The sequence below is a fragment of the Lissotriton vulgaris genome, chromosome 1_1, assembly GCF_964263255.1.
Source record: "Lissotriton vulgaris chromosome 1_1, aLisVul1.2, whole genome shotgun sequence".
Lineage (NCBI taxonomy): Eukaryota > Metazoa > Chordata > Amphibia > Caudata > Salamandridae > Lissotriton > Lissotriton vulgaris.
In genome coordinates, this window is record NC_141685.1 from 1,014,260,088 (window position 1) to 1,014,278,155 (window position 18,068).

The window sequence follows — 18,068 nt, forward strand, 5'->3', positions numbered from 1 at the left end:
CCTCTGGGTTTCCTTTTTTTTTTTTTTAATATATTTTTATTTTATACTTTACAACCAAAGCACACATTTGAAAGAAAAAACATATTCCATCTTACATTTGTTCATCTCACAATAAGAAGAAAAAGAAAATCCGTTACATCAGTGTATAATATTATAGAATTTTAATAGAATCCAAAGAGTCAGCATAAAACAATAATAAAAGCAAAAAAAAAAACCCCAATCAACCTATCCCTGCTCTCGACCTCGCCAGGTGCCCCCAGATTTTAATACCCGGAGCCCTCCCAATCCTACCTTTTCTTGCATAAATATGTTTCTCTAAATTGTGTATCGAAATTAAATTTGATAACCATGTTTGCATGGATGGAGGAATCTTATCTAGCCATACTCTAGCTAACATTAGTCTAAGAACAGCAGTCACCATAAACAAAAACATTGCATCATTTGGATCCATTGAGGTATTTTCAGTACCAACTCCCAACATAATTAAACTCGCTGTAAGGGTTATCTTTATCCTTAATGAGTTATCCAAAAAGTACTCAATATCCTTAATTAACGTATATAACTGAGGACATGTAGCAAACATATGCACAATATCTGCATCAACCGAGTTACATCTGGGACAAGTAATACCCTCAGTACCCCCCATTTCGCAATCCTAGCTGGAGTATGGTATAGTGAAAATAAGGTTTTATAATGTTGGGATTGCAAGGGAGCAGAACAGAGAATGGAACGACCTAGTTCCAGGGATTCATGGAAAGATTCAGACGTAATCCCTACTTTCTCCACCCATTTATCCCTGGGTTTATCCAAATCATCCGGCCTGCTTTTTGACAAAAAGGCATATGCTGACCTAATGGAATGCTCCTCCCCCGTAGTTATCCCTTCCATCAAATCATTAGATTCAAATCCCGCCGGTCCCCCTTGCTTATTTCTCAAAAAACTCCTAACCTGAAGGTATTTAAAAAAGTCACTTCTACTTATTTTATATCTACTTACCAAATCCTCAAATTGGACTATCCCCACTGAATTTCTTAAATCCCCAGCCTGCCATTACTGAATCCGCAAAGATCTCTGCAGGGAAGGATTTATTTTGATATAATTTGGTGTACCTATTGAATCTTCCCAGACCTGTCTTTTTTAAAAAAGAACTCCAAATTTTAAGTGCAGCACTAAGGGTCTTATATGTCTGTCTTCTAAGATAGCCCAGGTCCGTATGGAACAGGAAGCAGTTTTCTGCATCTTGGCCTAGTACAGCTGCGTAAACTTCAGTTGACATAGTAGTAATTTTCGGTAACCCACCGCCCCCTCCTATTAGCCCCTGCATATAATGAAGTGCAGCAGCAAGATAATATAATCTAAAATCTGGTGCACCCCAGCCCCCTCTATCCCTTGGTAGAGTAATAAATGTATAAGCCCTGCGGGTCTTTCCATGAGCCCATATAAATCTATTTACTATACCCTCCAACATATTAAACCATTTATTCTCAAAAATTAAAGGAATTGATCTAAATAAATACAAACATTTAGGCAAAACCACCATTGTCAACACATTCGTGCACCCAACCAATGACAAATGCAAATTATTTATTCTTTCTAAATCTCTTTTAACCTTCGCCAGCAATGGACTCATATTTAACTCGACCACCTCCTCCAAATTTGTAGAGATTTCAATCCCTAAGTAGGTTGCACTGTTAACCACCCTGTTATCCACACTACTTGCAAAACTATTCACGACTATCTGGGTTTTTGTCTTATTTAAGCTATATCCTGAAACCTGCCCAAAGACATGTGCCTCTGTCTCCACTCCTACCATAGCTAAATCCGGATTCGGAGTCAATATAGCCACGTCATCGGCATAGGCAAGAGTTTTCACAATACAACCATTCAATGACATAGGCTGTATCTCAGGATTTCCCTCCAATTTGCAAAGTAGTGGCTCGATATATAGGGCAAAAAGCAGCGGGGATGATGGACAACGCTGTCGAGTCCCTCTTTGCATATTAACTATGTCTGAGTGCCCTCCGTTGGCTCTGATCCTTGCAGCCGGTTCTCTATACAGGGCTTGTATAGCAAGTATATACCCTGGCCCTATACCACACCACTTCATAACCTCCCATAGATATTCCCAGGCGACCCTATCAAAAGCCTTTTCGGCATCTAAGAAGAGTGCTGAAATAGGGTCGCATGTGGCCCCTGCTGCATCAATCATAGTTATCGCCGTTCTAATATGCTGGGTAGTGCCCTTCCCGGGTATAAAGCCGTGTTGTGATGGGTTCACCAAATGTTCAATACACCCTGCTAACCTCTTTGCCAACATCTTTGAATAGATCTTAACATCTGAGTTCATCAGCGTAATTGGCCTATAAGAACCAGGGAGAGATGGGGGCTTTCCTTTTTTAGCAATAACAATTATATCGGCCCCTCCCCATGAATCTGGTGGTTGCCCCCCCTGTTGTACAAATAACATAACCTCAAACATATATATCAGCAAACATTTACGAAATACTTTGTAGAACTCGACCGGAATTTGATCTGGCCGGGAGGCCTTTCCTGATGGTAAGCTACCCAATGCCTCAATAAATTCCTCCAAACGTAAGGTAGATTCTAATATTTCTCCTTCCTCCCTTGAGAGAGATGGGGGGATTATGTCCCTAAGATAGTTGCTAATTTCTACGATTCCCCCTGTATCTTCCCATGCATACAACTCTTTATAAAATACTCTGAAAACATCTCTTATCCTATCTGGATCTGTGACAATATTCCCCTGTGAATCCAATATCTCTTATCTCTGCCGCCGCTCTCTGCTGCCTAGTTTTAACCGCAAGGATATGACCCACTTTCTCACTACACTCTTAGGCCTCCTCCCTTTTAGCCAGATATTTCTCCGCCGTCTTTCTAGAAAAGCTTTCTACAGCTTCTGCCTTTAGTGCTACAAGTTTTTATAACAAATGCTCCAGACCAGACCTAGATTCTACCGCAGTAACTAACTTCCCCTCCTCAATAATCAACTTTTGCCGAATAGCTTCAGTCTTCGCCCTCTCCTTCTTACGCCTTGTCAAAACGTAGCTCAATGTTTCTCCTCTTACCCCTGCCTTAAAACAATCCCAGGTTTGTCCTACGGGCGCAGTACCATGATTAATTTCCCAAAAGAACTTAATCCAACCTTCCATATGTTTCTGATATTCAGTATCTTGAAGAAGGCTCCGCTCAAAAGTCCACGTCGACCTCTTACTCTGTATCTGAGGAATCCTCACTGTCAATACTAACGGACTATGATCAGAAATGATCCTCGGTTGTTTTTCAATCAATGTAGCAGAAATAAAAGCCCTTGAGATTAGGAAATAATCCAGCCTAACCAAAACCTGGTGTGGTGCCGAAAAAAAGGTGCTACTATCTACAAAGGGGTGTTGTATCACCCAGGGATCCACCAATGAGTTATGCTCAACCATGCTAGCAATATCCCTATATACCTTTCTCTTCCTTCCAATATACCCCCTTCCTGTATTCAACAAGCATTGGAAATGCAATAGGTCTCGCATTAGAAAAGTTGGAGTTATTGGTATTGTAAATGACATATGTTATTTATTTGTTGGTTTTTAAAATTGCTAAATTGATGGCTTTCTCATTTACAATGCCAATAGTTATAACTTTTGCGAATGTGACACCTATAGCATTTGGAATGCAACATGTTTTGTATTTACGTGACTTAGATGGCAGCTCTTGTCGTTAGGCCACATCTCTAGAGAGCAGGAGAGTGCAGCAGGGGAGGGAAGCACAGCAATGCAATAGGTCTTGCATTAGGAAAGTTTGAGCTATTGGTATTGTAAAGGACACATTTTTTATTTATGTGCTTGTTTTGAAAATAGTGAATTAATAGCTTTGTTATTTACAATGCCAATAGTTGAGGGTGAGGGTGAGTGAGGGTGAGGTGTTGAGGGTGAGTGAGGGTGAGGTGTTGAGGGTGAGTGAGGGTGAGGTAGTGAGGGTGAGTGAGGCTGAGTGAGGGTGAGGGGTTGAGGGGGAGGGGTCGAGGGTGAGGGTTGAGGGTGAGGGAGGGTGAGGGTTTGAGGGTGAGTGAGGGTGAGGGGTTGAGGGTGAGTGAGGGTGAGGGTGAGTGAGGGTGAGGGGTTGAGGGTGAGTGAGGGTGAGTGAGGGTGAGGGGTTGAGGGTGAGTGAGGGTGAGGGTGAGTGAGGGTGAGGGTGAGGCTGAGGGGTTGAGGGTGAGTGAGGGTGAGTGAGAGTGAGGGTGAGTGAGGGGTTGAGGGTGAGGGGTTGAGGGTGAGTGAGGGTGAGTGAGAGTGAGGGTGAGTGAGGGGTTGAGGGTGAGGGGTTGAGGGTGAGTGAGGGTGAGGTGTTGAGGGTGAGGGGTTGAGGGTGAGTGAGGGTGAGGGTGAGTGAGGGCGAGTGAGGGCGAGTGAGGGCGAGTGAGGGCGAGTGAGGGCGAGTGATGGTGAGGGTGAGGGGTTGAGGGTGAGTGAGGGTGAGGTGTTGAGGGTGAGTGAGGGTGAGGGGTTGAGGGTGAGTGAGGGTGAGGGTGAGTGAGGGTGAGGGATTGAGGGTGAGTGAGGGTGAGGGTGAGTGAGGGTGAGGGGTTGAGGGTGAGTGAGGGTGAGGGGTTGAGGGTGAGGGTGAGTGAGGATGAGGGGTTGAGGGTGGGTGAGGGTGGGTGAGGGTGAGTGACGTTGAGGGTGAGTGAGGGTGAGTGAGGGTGAGGGTGAGAGAGGGTGAGGATGAGTGAGGGTGAGGGTGAGTGAGGGTGAGTGTGAGTGTGAGTGAGGGTGAGTGTGAGTGAGGGTGAGTGTGAGTGAGGGTGAGTGAGGGTGAGGGGTTGAGGGTGAGTGAGGGTGAGGGGTTGAGGGTGAGTGAGGGTGAGTGAGGGTGAGGGGTTGAGGGTGAGTGAGGGTGAGTTAGGGTGAGTTAGGGTGAGGGGTTGAGGGTGGGTGAGGGTGAGGGTGAGTGAAGGTGAGGGGTTGAGGGTGAGTGAGGATGAGTGAGAGTGAGGGTGAGTGAGGGGTTGAGGGTGAGGGGTTGAGGGTGAGTGAGGGTGAGGGGTTGAGTGAGGGTGAGGGGTTGAGGGTGAGTGAGGGTGAGTGAGGGTGAGGGTGGGTGAGGGTGAGTGAGTGAGTGAGGGTGAGGGGTTGAGGGTGAGTGAGGGTGAGGGTGAGTGAGGGTGAGTGAGGGTGAGTGAGGGTGAGGGTGAGGGTGAGGGGTTGAAGGTGAGTGAGGGTGGGGGTGAGTGAGGGTGAGGGGTTGAGGGTGAGTGAGGGTGAGGGGTTGAGGGTGAGTGAGGGTGAGGGAGGGTGTAGGTTGCAGTACTGCGGAAGAGCGGTGCGCATTGATAGGTCACGAGACCTAAAGAGAGCCTCTAAGAATGAAAAAAAGTGTCAGAATAGCCAGCCAAGTAAGAACTATCCACTCTAGAATGAGCTGTGCCTGTCAGCGATGTAGAACTGGCAGGCAATTACATGAGTAAGGTAACTTGACCGTGCTGCAGGTCGAAGAAATCGATAATGATTCTGCGGATCAGGAACTCGTGACTGCCACTTGAATAAATATGCTCCAGCTGCGAGGAGAAATAGATAAGATTATGTGGCCTAAGAACTCGTGACTGCCTTTGAAGAAATCTGAAAAACAGAGCTCCCGCTGTGTGCAGAACACCGCTCTGCACGGGTAAAAACTCAGTCCCAGAAGGAAGACAGCGGGTAGAACGTTCGCTGAGGCCCAACAGCTGAGCGCACACTAGGCGGGAGGCCGCCGAACGCTCTGGCAAGAGAGTTCCCGCTGAGAGGAATCACTGTGTGGAGATGTGAGCTGGGGGATGGGGCGGAGCGGGTAAAAAAAAAAAAAAAGACGGAGGGAAGGCAGATAAGGGGAGGGGGGAGGAGAAATGCGACACGGCGGGCAGGGGAGGGTTAAGCAGCCATCTGTTCAAAAGCACTGGCTACAACTGACGGAAGCGGCACAAGGCCAAGAGAGTTCAGATAACACCGCAACTCCAGGGGGAGAATGTCGCTTCAATTGCAATCACTAGGCAAGGTGAGTTCAGATAACATCACAACTCCAGGGTGAGAGCGTCGCTACAAATAGTAATCGCTGGGCAGACGAGGCAATTCAATACTAGGGCGCTCACGAAACACTCCGACAGAACAGTTGAGGGAAACGCGCTGTAGATGGCTCTGTGTTCCTCGAATGCATTTAGGAGGAGGAGGGGGGAGGAGAGTAGGAGGAGAAGGGGGGAGGAGAGTAGGGGAGGCACGGCCTAGCGGCCGTGCAATCAAGAAGTGAGGGGGCGGAGCTGGGGGAGGCTGTGACAGAGAGAGTAGGCAAGGCAGGCGGCTGGGGGCATGTGCACGCGCTTTTAAGCTCATTGCGCATGCGCATTGAGCTTAAATTTCTCGTGCACTGCAAGGAATCGCCACGATTCCTTGCAAGTTGGTTAAAGAGTGGATAAGCCCCCATAGTCTCGCAAGCTCGATGCGCATGCGCATCGACAGGCGAGACCTAAAAATGAGCTTGTAGGATCATGCATATTAAAATCTCCGCAGCATATCACTGGTTCAGGCCACTGGGCTAATTCTGCATCCATAAATTGCCATATCTCAGGATCATCCTCTGTGGATCCATACATGGTTACCAGCGTTAACCTGAGACCTTTAAAGCATAGTTCCGCCATAGCCCATCTCCCCCATTGATCCTCCTTCTTCCTTTGAACTACCACATCCCTTCTTCTCCCCAAAATAGCCACCCCTCTTGTCCTAGATCCTTGCCTACTAGCTGCTAGTACATCGAACCCCAGTTGATTCATTAAATATATCTGCGTTTCTTCTATGTGCGTCTCCTGTAAACATACTAGATCCGCTTGTAGAGTTCTGATATAGGCTGCTACTTTTGACCTCTTCCTTGGGTCATTTAGGCCACATACATTTATTGAAACTAACTTACAGGACATTGAGAATTATCATAAAGAACTCTCCTGCATATCCAACTTATGTTAGCACTTTCCTCGATTGTGCTTATCCAGTCACCAATCTCCCTTCTATCTTTTCTACCCGTGAAACAGACAACAAAATACATGAGAAAAATGTGCGCTAAGGAACTTAACCAACCTACAAACTGACACTGATTTTTAATCCCCTCCCCCCTTTCTGACCCCCCCTTACAGGCAAATAGGTCAGCAATGACCTATGAGTGGCCGCTTCTGGGTTGCGTTAGTCGCACCCCTCTCCCACCCTCTCCAACATCCCCCCCCCCTTTGGCCGCTCTTATACCCCATTCATTGGCCCATAATACTAAACCTACAGCAATCCTAGAAAATTACACTTTCCCAACAACCTCCTATTCCCCCCCCCCCCCCCCCCCAACTCCTGGATGAACTGCTGGGCTTTAACTTCCGACATAAACATCCTAACTCTTCCCTTTGTAATGACTTTCAGTTTAGCTGGGAACAGTAGGTACGCCTCTGACCCTAGGGCCTGGAACTGCGAGATCAGTTGCCTGAGCCTCCACCTCCTCTCAACTGTTACATGGCAGAAGTCTGGCCTAGAGAAGAAGGTAACTCCCTCAACAGTTCTTTTGCTGTCTGGCCTAGCTTTCTGAATGATTTCTTCTCGAAGCAAAAAGTTTTCCACATATACTAATATTGCCCTGGGGAGTATTGCTTTAGAGCCTCCTTCTGCCCCATATGTCTTCCGCTGGGCAAAGGGGAACCTGTGTGCCCTCTGGATCTCCGTCTCCCACTGCCACTGGGACTCAGGAAATGCGCCCTTTAGTAGGTTGATCACAAACCCTCTAGGATCCTGCCCTTCAGCCACACCCAAAATGCGAACATTGTTACGTCTTTGACGATTTTCAAAATCCTCCATCTTCCAGAGGAAATCGTCTGCCTTCTTCTCCTGTTCCGTTTTAAATTCCCGAAAGCTACCAAAATCATCCTCCATCTTGCCAGTCCTTTCCTCTACCTCAGCAACTCTCCCAGCCAAGTCTTCATAAAGTTTATTTGTTTTCCGAAGTGTTGTTTGTATCTTCTTGAAGTCTTGCCTTGTTTTCCGGCTTGTCGATCTTGCTTCTGTTTGTATTTGCTTCAGCATATTGAACACCATTCCAAATGAGTCTTCCTGCCTTGGGGCTGCATCTTGCTCTCCCCGATAGGTCTGTGATGTCACCGAATAATCCCAGACCAGTCTCTTCTCAGCTCCCCTTGTGGGCGACCCTCCGCGTCTACACAACCTGGTCTGTTTCCTCTTTTTCATAGAGTCTTTGCCTATATCTGTTCCCGAGGAGGTGGTGGCTGACCATGACTCCTCATCGTCTTCGTCTTCCTCCTTTTCAACCTCCTCCTCATCTGATATTTCTTCTCCCTGCTGTATGGAATCAGAATCCTCGTTTACTGAAAAGAAATGTTCCCCCTCCAGAGAGCATAAATCTTCCTTCTCCCTAGGGTGTCCGCCTGTCGTTCTTGCTGCCACCAGGCTTACAGAGCTTCCCCATGAGGATTTAGGGGTTTTAGTTAATAACTCAGCTTCGACCTGCATAATTGCCACCAACATATCCGCATTTCCTTGCCCCCCTGGCTCCCCCTTACCGGCAGCCAAATCATCCTCAGTAATCCCTCCTGGGGATACCATCTTCTGCAGAGCCTCCGTCTCCCCTTTCTCTCCAGCGCTCGTGTTAGCACTCTGCCCTGCTGACACTCCAGCGCTCGTGTTAGCACTCTGCCCGGCAGTCACTGAAGGCGGTTGCCTAGTAACGGCTACTTCGGCGTCCAACACGTCTCCAGCTGCCGCTCCTGCTGCTGCGTCCTCGAGGACGCTTTGCTGATTGCTTCTGATACCAGTTTCCTCGTCGCAGGGGCCTCCCGCCGCCGATTCTGCTATGATTGGGCGGGAGGTAAAGGACTCCGGTAAGGTGGGCTGCCTAAGGGGGGTTCCTCTGTTTTTTACTTTCGTACTGCCTTCAGTCCCGAGTTTTCCTGACGCTTTTGAGCACGAGTTCAGTGTAGCGTTTTCATCGCCGCTAACTGTCTTCCCCTTTGAGTCCGTTTTTTTCCTTGCCGGGGGTGCGATCACCTTCCTGATTGCACCCAGATTCTTCATTGGCACCAGAGTCTTTTGCGATGCGGGTGTCTCCGGCTCAGTAAGGGTCGTTTTCGAGACCTCAATCCCATCCTTAGCCTTCACTTTGTCGGTCCTCGCAGGCCTGAGGGGCATTTTCAGGAACAGTGAGAAGGCTAAGGCTTTAATTCTTCGGTCAGATGTAGCCTTGACGTGTGGCAGCAAGCTACTTACGAGGGACCTTAGTTTACTTTTGAGCCTGCCAAACTCAGAAATCACACTGCCTCTAAGCCAGGCACCAAATGGCTGCGATGTATCAACAGATACACACTCTCCTGCTCCAGCAAAGAGAGAATCATAGGCCATCAGGGGGGTCTCATGCTATCATTATAGCATTCTGCTACTGCTTACTGGTGGGAGAGAGGTTTGGTGCGACCGTTCACCACAACCCTCCCGGAGCCATCTTGCCTCCAGGCCTGACCATTTCCTTTGATGGTGTCCTCTGGGTTTCCACTAAAATGCATTCTGCTCAAGGAGCTGATAGTCAAATGTTGGTTGAAAAACTAGCCACCGAATTGAGAGTCCAGTTGTCAATCCCGGAAGCTGTACTCTTAGCACAGTGGGCAGCTAAGGGTTGAAACAGACCCTACATTTGATATTTGGTTGGTTCAGCTTAGTTTGATCTGCCAATTGTTACTGCTATTATGTGTAGTACATGTAGTAGACACTATCCACAACTTAAAAAAGCTGCATAGGCCATTACTAGGTTTTAAAACATTTATGGCTCCCAAGTCTTTGTAGATGTTCAGCATTCTCGTGAGCACATTAAGTATATATTTCAGGACTTCGTGCTGCTGCTATTCAAAATGTTAAAGGGCACCAGTGAAGCACAGGTAAAGGGCAGCAGGATTGCAGGGTGCAAGTTCACACATACACACACCCACAACCAATTTTACGAAAGCAGCAAGCTTCCTTTACATACACAAAATCGTTATCCTATAAGGCGAAACTGACAAGAGGGTGAGGTGGAGAGAGTCAAGGTTGAAGCCGATAGAAGGAGGAGATTGTGAAGCAGTGAGAAGGAGGAGATTGTGAAGCAGTGAGAAGGAAGGGTTATAGGTACAAAAGAGTGAGGAGATGAGGGAGGATAGGAAGAGAGGATGGTGAGGTGGAGAGAAGGAGGCTGGTGAGGTAGAGACTGAGAAGAGGGCGGAGAAAAGTTGGGTTACCTAGAATGCGGAGGAGGCACAGAAAGAGCATGAGAGGTGGAGAGAGTGCAGCAGAAAGAATGAGGTGAAAGAAAGAGGAGTGTGTGTCAAAGAGAATAGAAGTCAAGGCAAGGAGAGATGTGGCGAGGCAGAAAAAGTGGATGGTGAGGTGAAAAGAAGGTGAGGTGGAGAGAGAGATGGAGGAGGTGGAGAGAGCGAGATGGAGGAGGTGGAGAGAGGGGTGAGGTGGAGAGAAAGGATCATGTTGCACAGAAAGCAGAAGAGAATAAGATCATAGGTAGGTACAAATCCCAGGCAGAATTTAAACTAATATGCATGACCTTAGCAGTAGGTAGGTAGAGGTTGCAGCTTAGCCCCTCTCCCCAACAAAAACCCTCCAGGACACCTGGGAGATGCTAAGTAACTACATTCATCTAAATGGCCCACCCATGCTTTTCTTGGCTCTCCCAGATTCCGAATCCGGGAGCCGAGCCTGCAAATGGTCCATTTCGTGATAAAACCTCATGTTTTTCAACCGCGATCCTATGAATGCAGGGAAGCATATACTTATATTTGCAAGGTATACGTGAAAATACAGGTCGAGAATGGATAGTCGTCACCTTTGCGTGAAAAAATAAAAATCTAAAAGTAACCTTCTTCATATCAGACTACTGGACAGAATACACCCGCATTTACAGCACATATAAAGTGGCTTAGAACAGCAGCGGTCCTAAAACCTGACCAGTGGTAACTTTTGCTTCCGTACGTCATCAAACCGCGACATACCATGAAGGAAAAGCGTCAAACCCTGCTTTCTTAGCCTATGTCTCTATGCTGCGTCAAGTCAAAATCGTGAATACCTACAGGGCCAGGAGCCCTCCACCGGCCTTCCTATCTCAGCCATATAGCGTTCCTTTTCGAACTTCTCCGTGTTAGTTGAAGCGCGCTCAATAGAAACAGAAGACAGACTTGCCATCACGACACAATCTGGCGACCATTTTGGAACGGTACATCCTGCGCGAAAATAGCAACAGTAGCCGAACATAATACATCACCCCTTTCGCGAAGGAGTGTAAGCAACTACGGTACTTACTCCTTACGAGTTTCTGAAAAAGTATTGAAGTTCTTGCTACACTGCCGTTCTTTCACTAAGAAAGAGAGAATTCACAATACAGCCGAATGATTACTTCGCTCGCCAGCAGTGACTGACGTCAGCACAGTACGTCTTTAGACGCAATGAACTGCGCTTGACTCCTTGGGATTTATAGTTTTAAATTGGTAAAATAGTGCGCATGCGCACTGTACAAGTACCAGCCTCAGAAGTCAGAACTTAAGTTTCCGTACAACTACGAAGTTACTACTGCTCCCGAGGGGTCCCCGGAGGGCGGGACTCACACTGGAAGTAAGGCAAAGTAAGTGTTTCGGCGTAGGTAAGTACTAGAATAGGCAGGGAAACCTTTGGTGTGTGAACGGCACCTAAACAGACCAGGAAACACCTGTAACAGGTAATCTGTAGCAACCAGGAAATGCCATTGATGGTTAACTGAGACCAATAAGAACGCGGAAACATATTAAACAGGGGATGCAAGCTAATATGGTCCAGAAAATACGTGGGACAGGTAACCTGGATTATGCTGCATATAATGCTTTACATTTTATGACTGTACTGTTTCATTATGTTACCATTTTTACACATGCTAACACTGTATAGGAAAGTGTTTTCACTTCATTAATACCAGTTCAATACCCAAAGACAGCAATAAGCAACAGAAAGGTGACCAGTTAATTTGCGAAGGGACTTCCTCTTTGCGTCAAGGAGTGTAATTGTGTGTTTTAGTAACTTTTGATCAATTTTAGCTAGACACTTTTTGGGGTTAAAATCTGTGGATAATGCAGCAGAGGATGGATTATGTGGCAAATGCAGCGAATCAATAACTATGCAGAAAGCACCACAGCAGCAAAATCGTATAATGCCAGTGTCTCTGAATATAGACAAGGAAAATATGGATGACTGCATAACTATACCAATAGGGATAATTGACCATATGCATAAGTAAAACTTTTTACTCCTCAGAAAAAAAAGGAGACAGCTGTTTCTCATAATTACATTTTATAATTATGAGTGTGTGGGCCATGACCCAGTTTTTTGATACACATTTTTTTGAATGACCTAAACAGAATGCAATATAAAAGTGAATACTGCATGCATTGGTCAGTGTTGGAATAGGTAGTTTTGAGTTCTGTATGTGTATCTTTCTAGTCGAACATGAAAACGATTTTTCTCACAGTTGATCCCTTCCTAAATGTATACAAATATTTTATTTACCAGCATCAGAATTTAATATTGATTCTTCTTGTCATTGAGTTCCTCTTCAGTAGTTGGTTCTGGTAAATATAGCGTACCCCACTTATTCATGCCCTAAATATGCACATTTTGCCTAAGATACAGACATTATATAGCTCCACAGGTGTCTGCGCAGACTTGTGATTCATGTTGTACAAATCATGGGTTTAATACAGTGATCTGTATTCTGTAGAATACACATAATCATCTTTATGGAACGTAATCACCATTAATGTTCCATCACACGTGTGCAGCACACTTAATCAAAATACTTTTCTAGACCTGTGTCTGCTGTAATATATACATTATTTCCCAACAAGACTGGTGGCAGTTTACCTGCAGCAAACCTCTTCAGACCTGATGATGACCACGAGTGGTTAATCATTGTAGGGTAAAACCTGCACATTTTAAGGACGATTTTGGTCGTCAACTTCCCAAATCAGTGAATTCTAGGACACTGATATCGAAGCAATGTAATCAATTAAGATGAAGGACATTTCTGGCAAAATTATAATTTTCGACAAATATAAGTAATAGTCTCTGAAAACGTAGGAAAACAGTGAGAAAAGCAATGTTCCTGTATATTGAGTCCTGAATTAATCAGACGGCAAACACTTAAGGCAATCAGTGCATTTTCGCTGAAATATTAAACCACAGACATCACATGTGAATATACAGTTTGATCTGGACACACCATCTTTTTGCTTTAGCATTTTCAAACGGCAGCTCAGAGTAACATCATTATATCCTTCAGTGTTACTTCAAACATATATTTGTCTGTCAGGTACAGCTATGTCTCAAAAATGTTAGACAAAGGATAGGACATATGCAATTGGATTTTTAGCAGCCCAAAATATAACATTAAAACATTCAGTGATGCGTTTAGAAAGTTGATTACTTCGAATTTTGATTTATTAGTTTAATTTTTTGTGACATTTGTGTGCTTAAACATCTGACTTAGCTAATGCCAAAATGTTGGGTATTTACATATTTTTAAGTATTACTTCTTAGCACGATACATTGTGCTATTTGTTCAATGTAATCTTTTCACCTGTTTATTTAGATCATGCAAAACTGCATTTCAATAAACTAATATCTACGCAAATAAGCTCATGATTCTAAAAGCTTATTGTAAAACAAAGTTACCCCCTTTTTGTTGATTTTGATATTTTTTTCTATTCAATAGCAACTCCTATTGATGTATAGTAGTCACTTGCATGTGGTCAAATAATTATAACTTTGAATCACAAATATATCTGCACAGAAAAATGTCTCAGTATGCTTTATTAGGAAACACATGAGCCAGGTGAACTTTATCAGTACATACCACGAAACTCTTATGAAATGAGAGTCATACCAGCATAGAGCAGAAAACACATGACCGGTGCTAGGAAAATATATGAACAAGAAAGGACCTTTGAAATGCAGATTACCCGGAATCACCATTTACAGGTAATACCGTTCTGGAAACGTGTCAGAGGAACCATACCACTAGAGGTCACAAACATCCTTGTCTGGTAACTCAAATCAGTCGAGACCAGGAAATGCTCTCGATGGGTGAAATACTTCAGTACAGAGCAGGTGACAGTGACCAATATATTGCAGGAAAACACATCTGATAGCAAATAGTTAGATCCCTACATTCTACCAGAAGTGATGTGGCGCGGGACATCCTAGAGGAGGTTTTGGGAGCGCGATGACCAGTGCCTGTGCCATCGTATTAGGTGGAGAGCCCTTCTGCGGTTTTAAAAGCTTTCCTTGCTGGGACTGACCTGCTTGCAATCCTACAGCTCGCGGAACCCGCTTCGCGGGTCCCGCATCGTGTTGGTGTAACTGCTGCTGTTCCAAAGGTTTGGAGGGTCCTTGGAGGGAAAACCTTGACTGGGGCTGCGAGCGAGTGCGTGCGCTCACGGAGGGACTCCATATCCCAGGAGCGCACGCCAGCACAAAGGAGCAACACCTGGGCCGCTCTCCCCGACCCCTCCCACCCTTCCACCGATTATCATCAAAAGGGCACTTTCCTGAGCAGAAAGCGGGACGCTCTGCGGTTTTAAAAGCTTTCCTTGCTGGGACTGACCTGCTTGCAATCCTACAGCTCGCGGAACCCGCTTCGCGGGTCCCGCATCGTGTTGGTGTAACTGCTGCTGTTCCAAAGGTTTGGAGGGTCCTTGGAGGGAAAACCTTGACTGGGGCTGCGAGCGAGTGCGTGCGCTCACGGAGGGACTCCATATCCCAGGAGCGCACGCCAGCACAAAGGAGCAACACCTGGGCCGCTCTCCCTGACCCCTCCCACCCTTCCACCGATTATCATCAAAAGGGCACTTTCCTGAGCAGAAAGCGGGACGCTCTGCGGTTTTAAAAGCTTTCCTTGCTGGGACTGACCTGCTTGCAATCCTACAGCTCGCGGAACCCGCTTCGCGGGTCCCGCATCGTGTTGGTGTAACTGCTGCTGTTCCAAAGGTTTGGAGGGTCCTTGGAGGGAAAACCTTGACTGGGGCTGCGAGCGAGTGCGTGCGCTCACGGAGGGACTCCATATCCCAGGAGCGCACGCCAGCACAAAGGAGCAACACCTGGGCCGCTCTCCCCGACCCCTCCCACCAATCCACCTTTTTTGTTGCAGGTCCTATAAACATCCACTAGTACTCCCGCGGCGCGGGAGAGCGCGCGGGAGAAGCCCGGGACAAGGGCGGGACCGTCTGTGGCCGTCCGGGGCCGAAGGTGGCCGGTCTGGGCCACCCCCCCTGGTCAGCGTGAAACTCCATCTACCTTAGTAAGTGACACATCGTCCTTTGTATTGTTTCGTAACCATTATGGCAACTGCTGCAAATACAAGTCCTGCAACCAGCCACTTGATGTCTCTTCCCACGGAGTCCGGCCCCTTGGCCATTGGTCCTTTAGATAAATTCTTTTTCAATCGCTCACTGGCAATAGAGAAAGAACTAACTTTGGCAGAGAAGCGTGCCGAGCGTAGGCTTTCCATTGAAATACTCAAGAACTCTACGGACAAGTTTCCAAATGTAGTTTATCCCACTTTGGTAACCCCTCTATCATCAGTGAGCATCCCGGTTACAAACAGAGACCCTGAGGCCCTGGGTGATAAAACTAACAAGACTGTTGTGGCAGATATAAATAACACTTGTGGTACTACATCTCACCCATCATTGCATACTGACGTGGGTCCACACGTTATATCGGCCAATTCTAAAACTGGGGCTAAAAGGAAACGTCCAGCTACTGTAAAAAAGTGCAAAAAAATGGTCCGACCGCCACCAAAAATCAGGAAGTTACATAAACCTGTGAGCATTGGGAATCCAGTTAAAGAACCAGTACAAAGAACAGGATGTGTAATATCAACTATCCCTACTTCCCATGATAACCAAGATAAAGTGGACAATTCTTGTTCTGTTCCCAAAGCATCAAGTAAAGATAATGATGTACTATTAGCAAATGTGCTTCCAGAATTGGAAAAAATGTTTAGACTTGTACTCACTCCCATTGAGGATAGAATTGCCAAGCTCATAGATAGGTTAAACCACTTTGAGCAAGCAACTCTAGACAATTTCTATTCTACTAAATCCCTGATTAAAACGAGTAGGTTGGAAACAAACTCAAATTCTCAGGTCGTAAATAACCCCCATACACAGGACAAGGGTAGAAATCCTAGAAATGGCTCCCCTTTACCTTCCAAACAAAACAAACCCCCAGCTAAAGTCACTGCAAAACCCCCAGTTAGGGCTGAGAAAGCGACCACGGGTTCAGAACCATCGCAGTCGAACTCAACACATCCCATACAGTCCTCATCTCTCCAGCCACAAAATCAACCGGCCGTTGCAAACGTTGTGGTTGCTTTGTGCCAACAAGTGGGTAAAGTATCAACACCTGTAAACGCAACTACCAATACACGTATACCTCCCAACACCACGGGGGTAGGTAGCGGGGTCAATGTTCATCAGCTGGCTGTTAAAGCCCCAACAGTGCCCCTAGCTAATAATAAACAGGTGCAGAAACCAGCCCCCCAACCTCCTCCCCAAGTCCCCAAACCTATCCCAACGCCCTTGCAAAAGCCACCTCATAGAAAACCCCCGATCAATCTTACTCCAGACTCCTTCCCCTATGTGGCAGTTCTTATCAATGTACCATCTTTATCCCTAGGACAGAGAGAAAATTTCCAGATGCTTAAAAACAAGACCATGCACTGGTTAAAGGAAAATCGTCCTCTGCCGGGTGACATTGATGGGCTAATAATTGGGGCAAGGAGAATAGACTGGATGGGCTATACACCAAAAACCCTGGGGGGGGACTGTATAGTGGTTAATTTTCAAGATCCTAGGGTGGTGGGATGGATAACAAGGCAAGGATGGGGAATAAATAAGGGCGGTATTGGTATTGTGGACCTTACTTTCTTTTACCCCAGACCAACAAGTGTAACTACAAGCCTACTCAACGAGCCCATAGTCCCCCCCCTGGCGCAATGGCCAGTAATTTCTTTACCACCTCCCCATGTTAGTTTTAATTATACCCCACATACATACAATAATCCCCATGTAGGATGGCAGGACTCAGGGTGGGGGTATTGACATACTGGTATTGACAACACGGGTGGAATTACAAAAGAAGTAGTAGCGCCAGGTGATGTCTGTGGTAATATTATTGCTACAAACATTAAGGAGAATAACATCGAGGCTGGGTGTGTGACCGACGAAGGTGGTTCTAGACTAGGAACATTAAATTCAAATGTCTTACACCCTGTAATGGATGATTTAGCTGTGGTCTCAATAGATGATCCAGAAAAGCTGCCCAGCCTAATGGGAATACCAATGCCATCCCACGAATCTCCACTTGCCAAAGCTCGGGACGGGTCAAATGTAGATATTGGCACCTTTTTGTCTTGGAATGTCGCCGGATTGGCCAGCAAGTTGGACTCCCAACTTTGGGTGGATTTTATAAGTGGTTTTGACATTTGTTGTTTTCAAGAAACCTGGGCTTGTGACCCTCTCTTTTGCTTAGGTTACTTGAATTATTATATACCAGCCACAAAAGGGGGAAGAGGGAGGCCAAAGGGTGGCCTAACAGTGTGGGTCAGACAGGGTTTGCACATTGATATAAAAATCCTAGACCTGGGAAATAGTGATTTACAAGCCCTTAGAATCCCTGTTGTAAATGGCCCACCAATTGATTTATATAATGTCTACGTGAGAGGTGGCAAAGCAACAAATCTATCTACAATCGAGTTGTTGTCCGACGTCATGGAGGTTAATTCCCTGGGAAATGTAAAGATAATTGCTGGGGACCTAAACAGGACTTTTGAACCCTTGACCTGTACAAATGTCCTTATCGAGTGTGAAGAGGATAATCTATGGGGAGTACCTTCCTTAAACCTACAACCTGTGAAGCGATGGACAAAAGAGATTCTACTATTAAATGGAATATGTTCGGAATACGGTCTAAGAGCCCTCAATGGTAGGA

General features: G+C 46.1%; 2 protein-coding genes across 4 annotated transcripts in view; one reads left to right on the top strand and one right to left on the bottom strand.

The window, feature by feature from the left end:
* DSN1 (DSN1 component of MIS12 kinetochore complex) overlaps positions 1-11,493 on the bottom strand; it is a 341,302-nt gene extending 329,809 nt beyond the window's left edge. The window contains exon 1 of one of the 3 annotated variants that reach the window (XM_086961432.1): positions 11,352-11,493. Coding sequence is in view for 1 of the 3 variants with exons in the window: in XM_086961414.1 (XP_086817540.1) it covers positions 11,119-11,303 (185 nt within the window). In the remaining 2 variants the exon portion in view is untranslated. Of the gene's footprint in view, positions 1-11,118; positions 11,323-11,351 lie in introns of those variants that run through there. The other 2 variants (XM_086961414.1, XM_086961423.1) reach the window with 2 other exon arrangements.
* MVB12A (multivesicular body subunit 12A) overlaps positions 11,315-18,068 on the top strand; it is an 82,302-nt gene continuing 75,548 nt past the window's right edge. The window contains exon 1 of the mRNA XM_086961450.1: positions 11,315-11,670. The gene's annotated coding sequence lies outside the window, so the exon portion shown is untranslated. The remainder of the gene's footprint in view (positions 11,671-18,068) is intronic.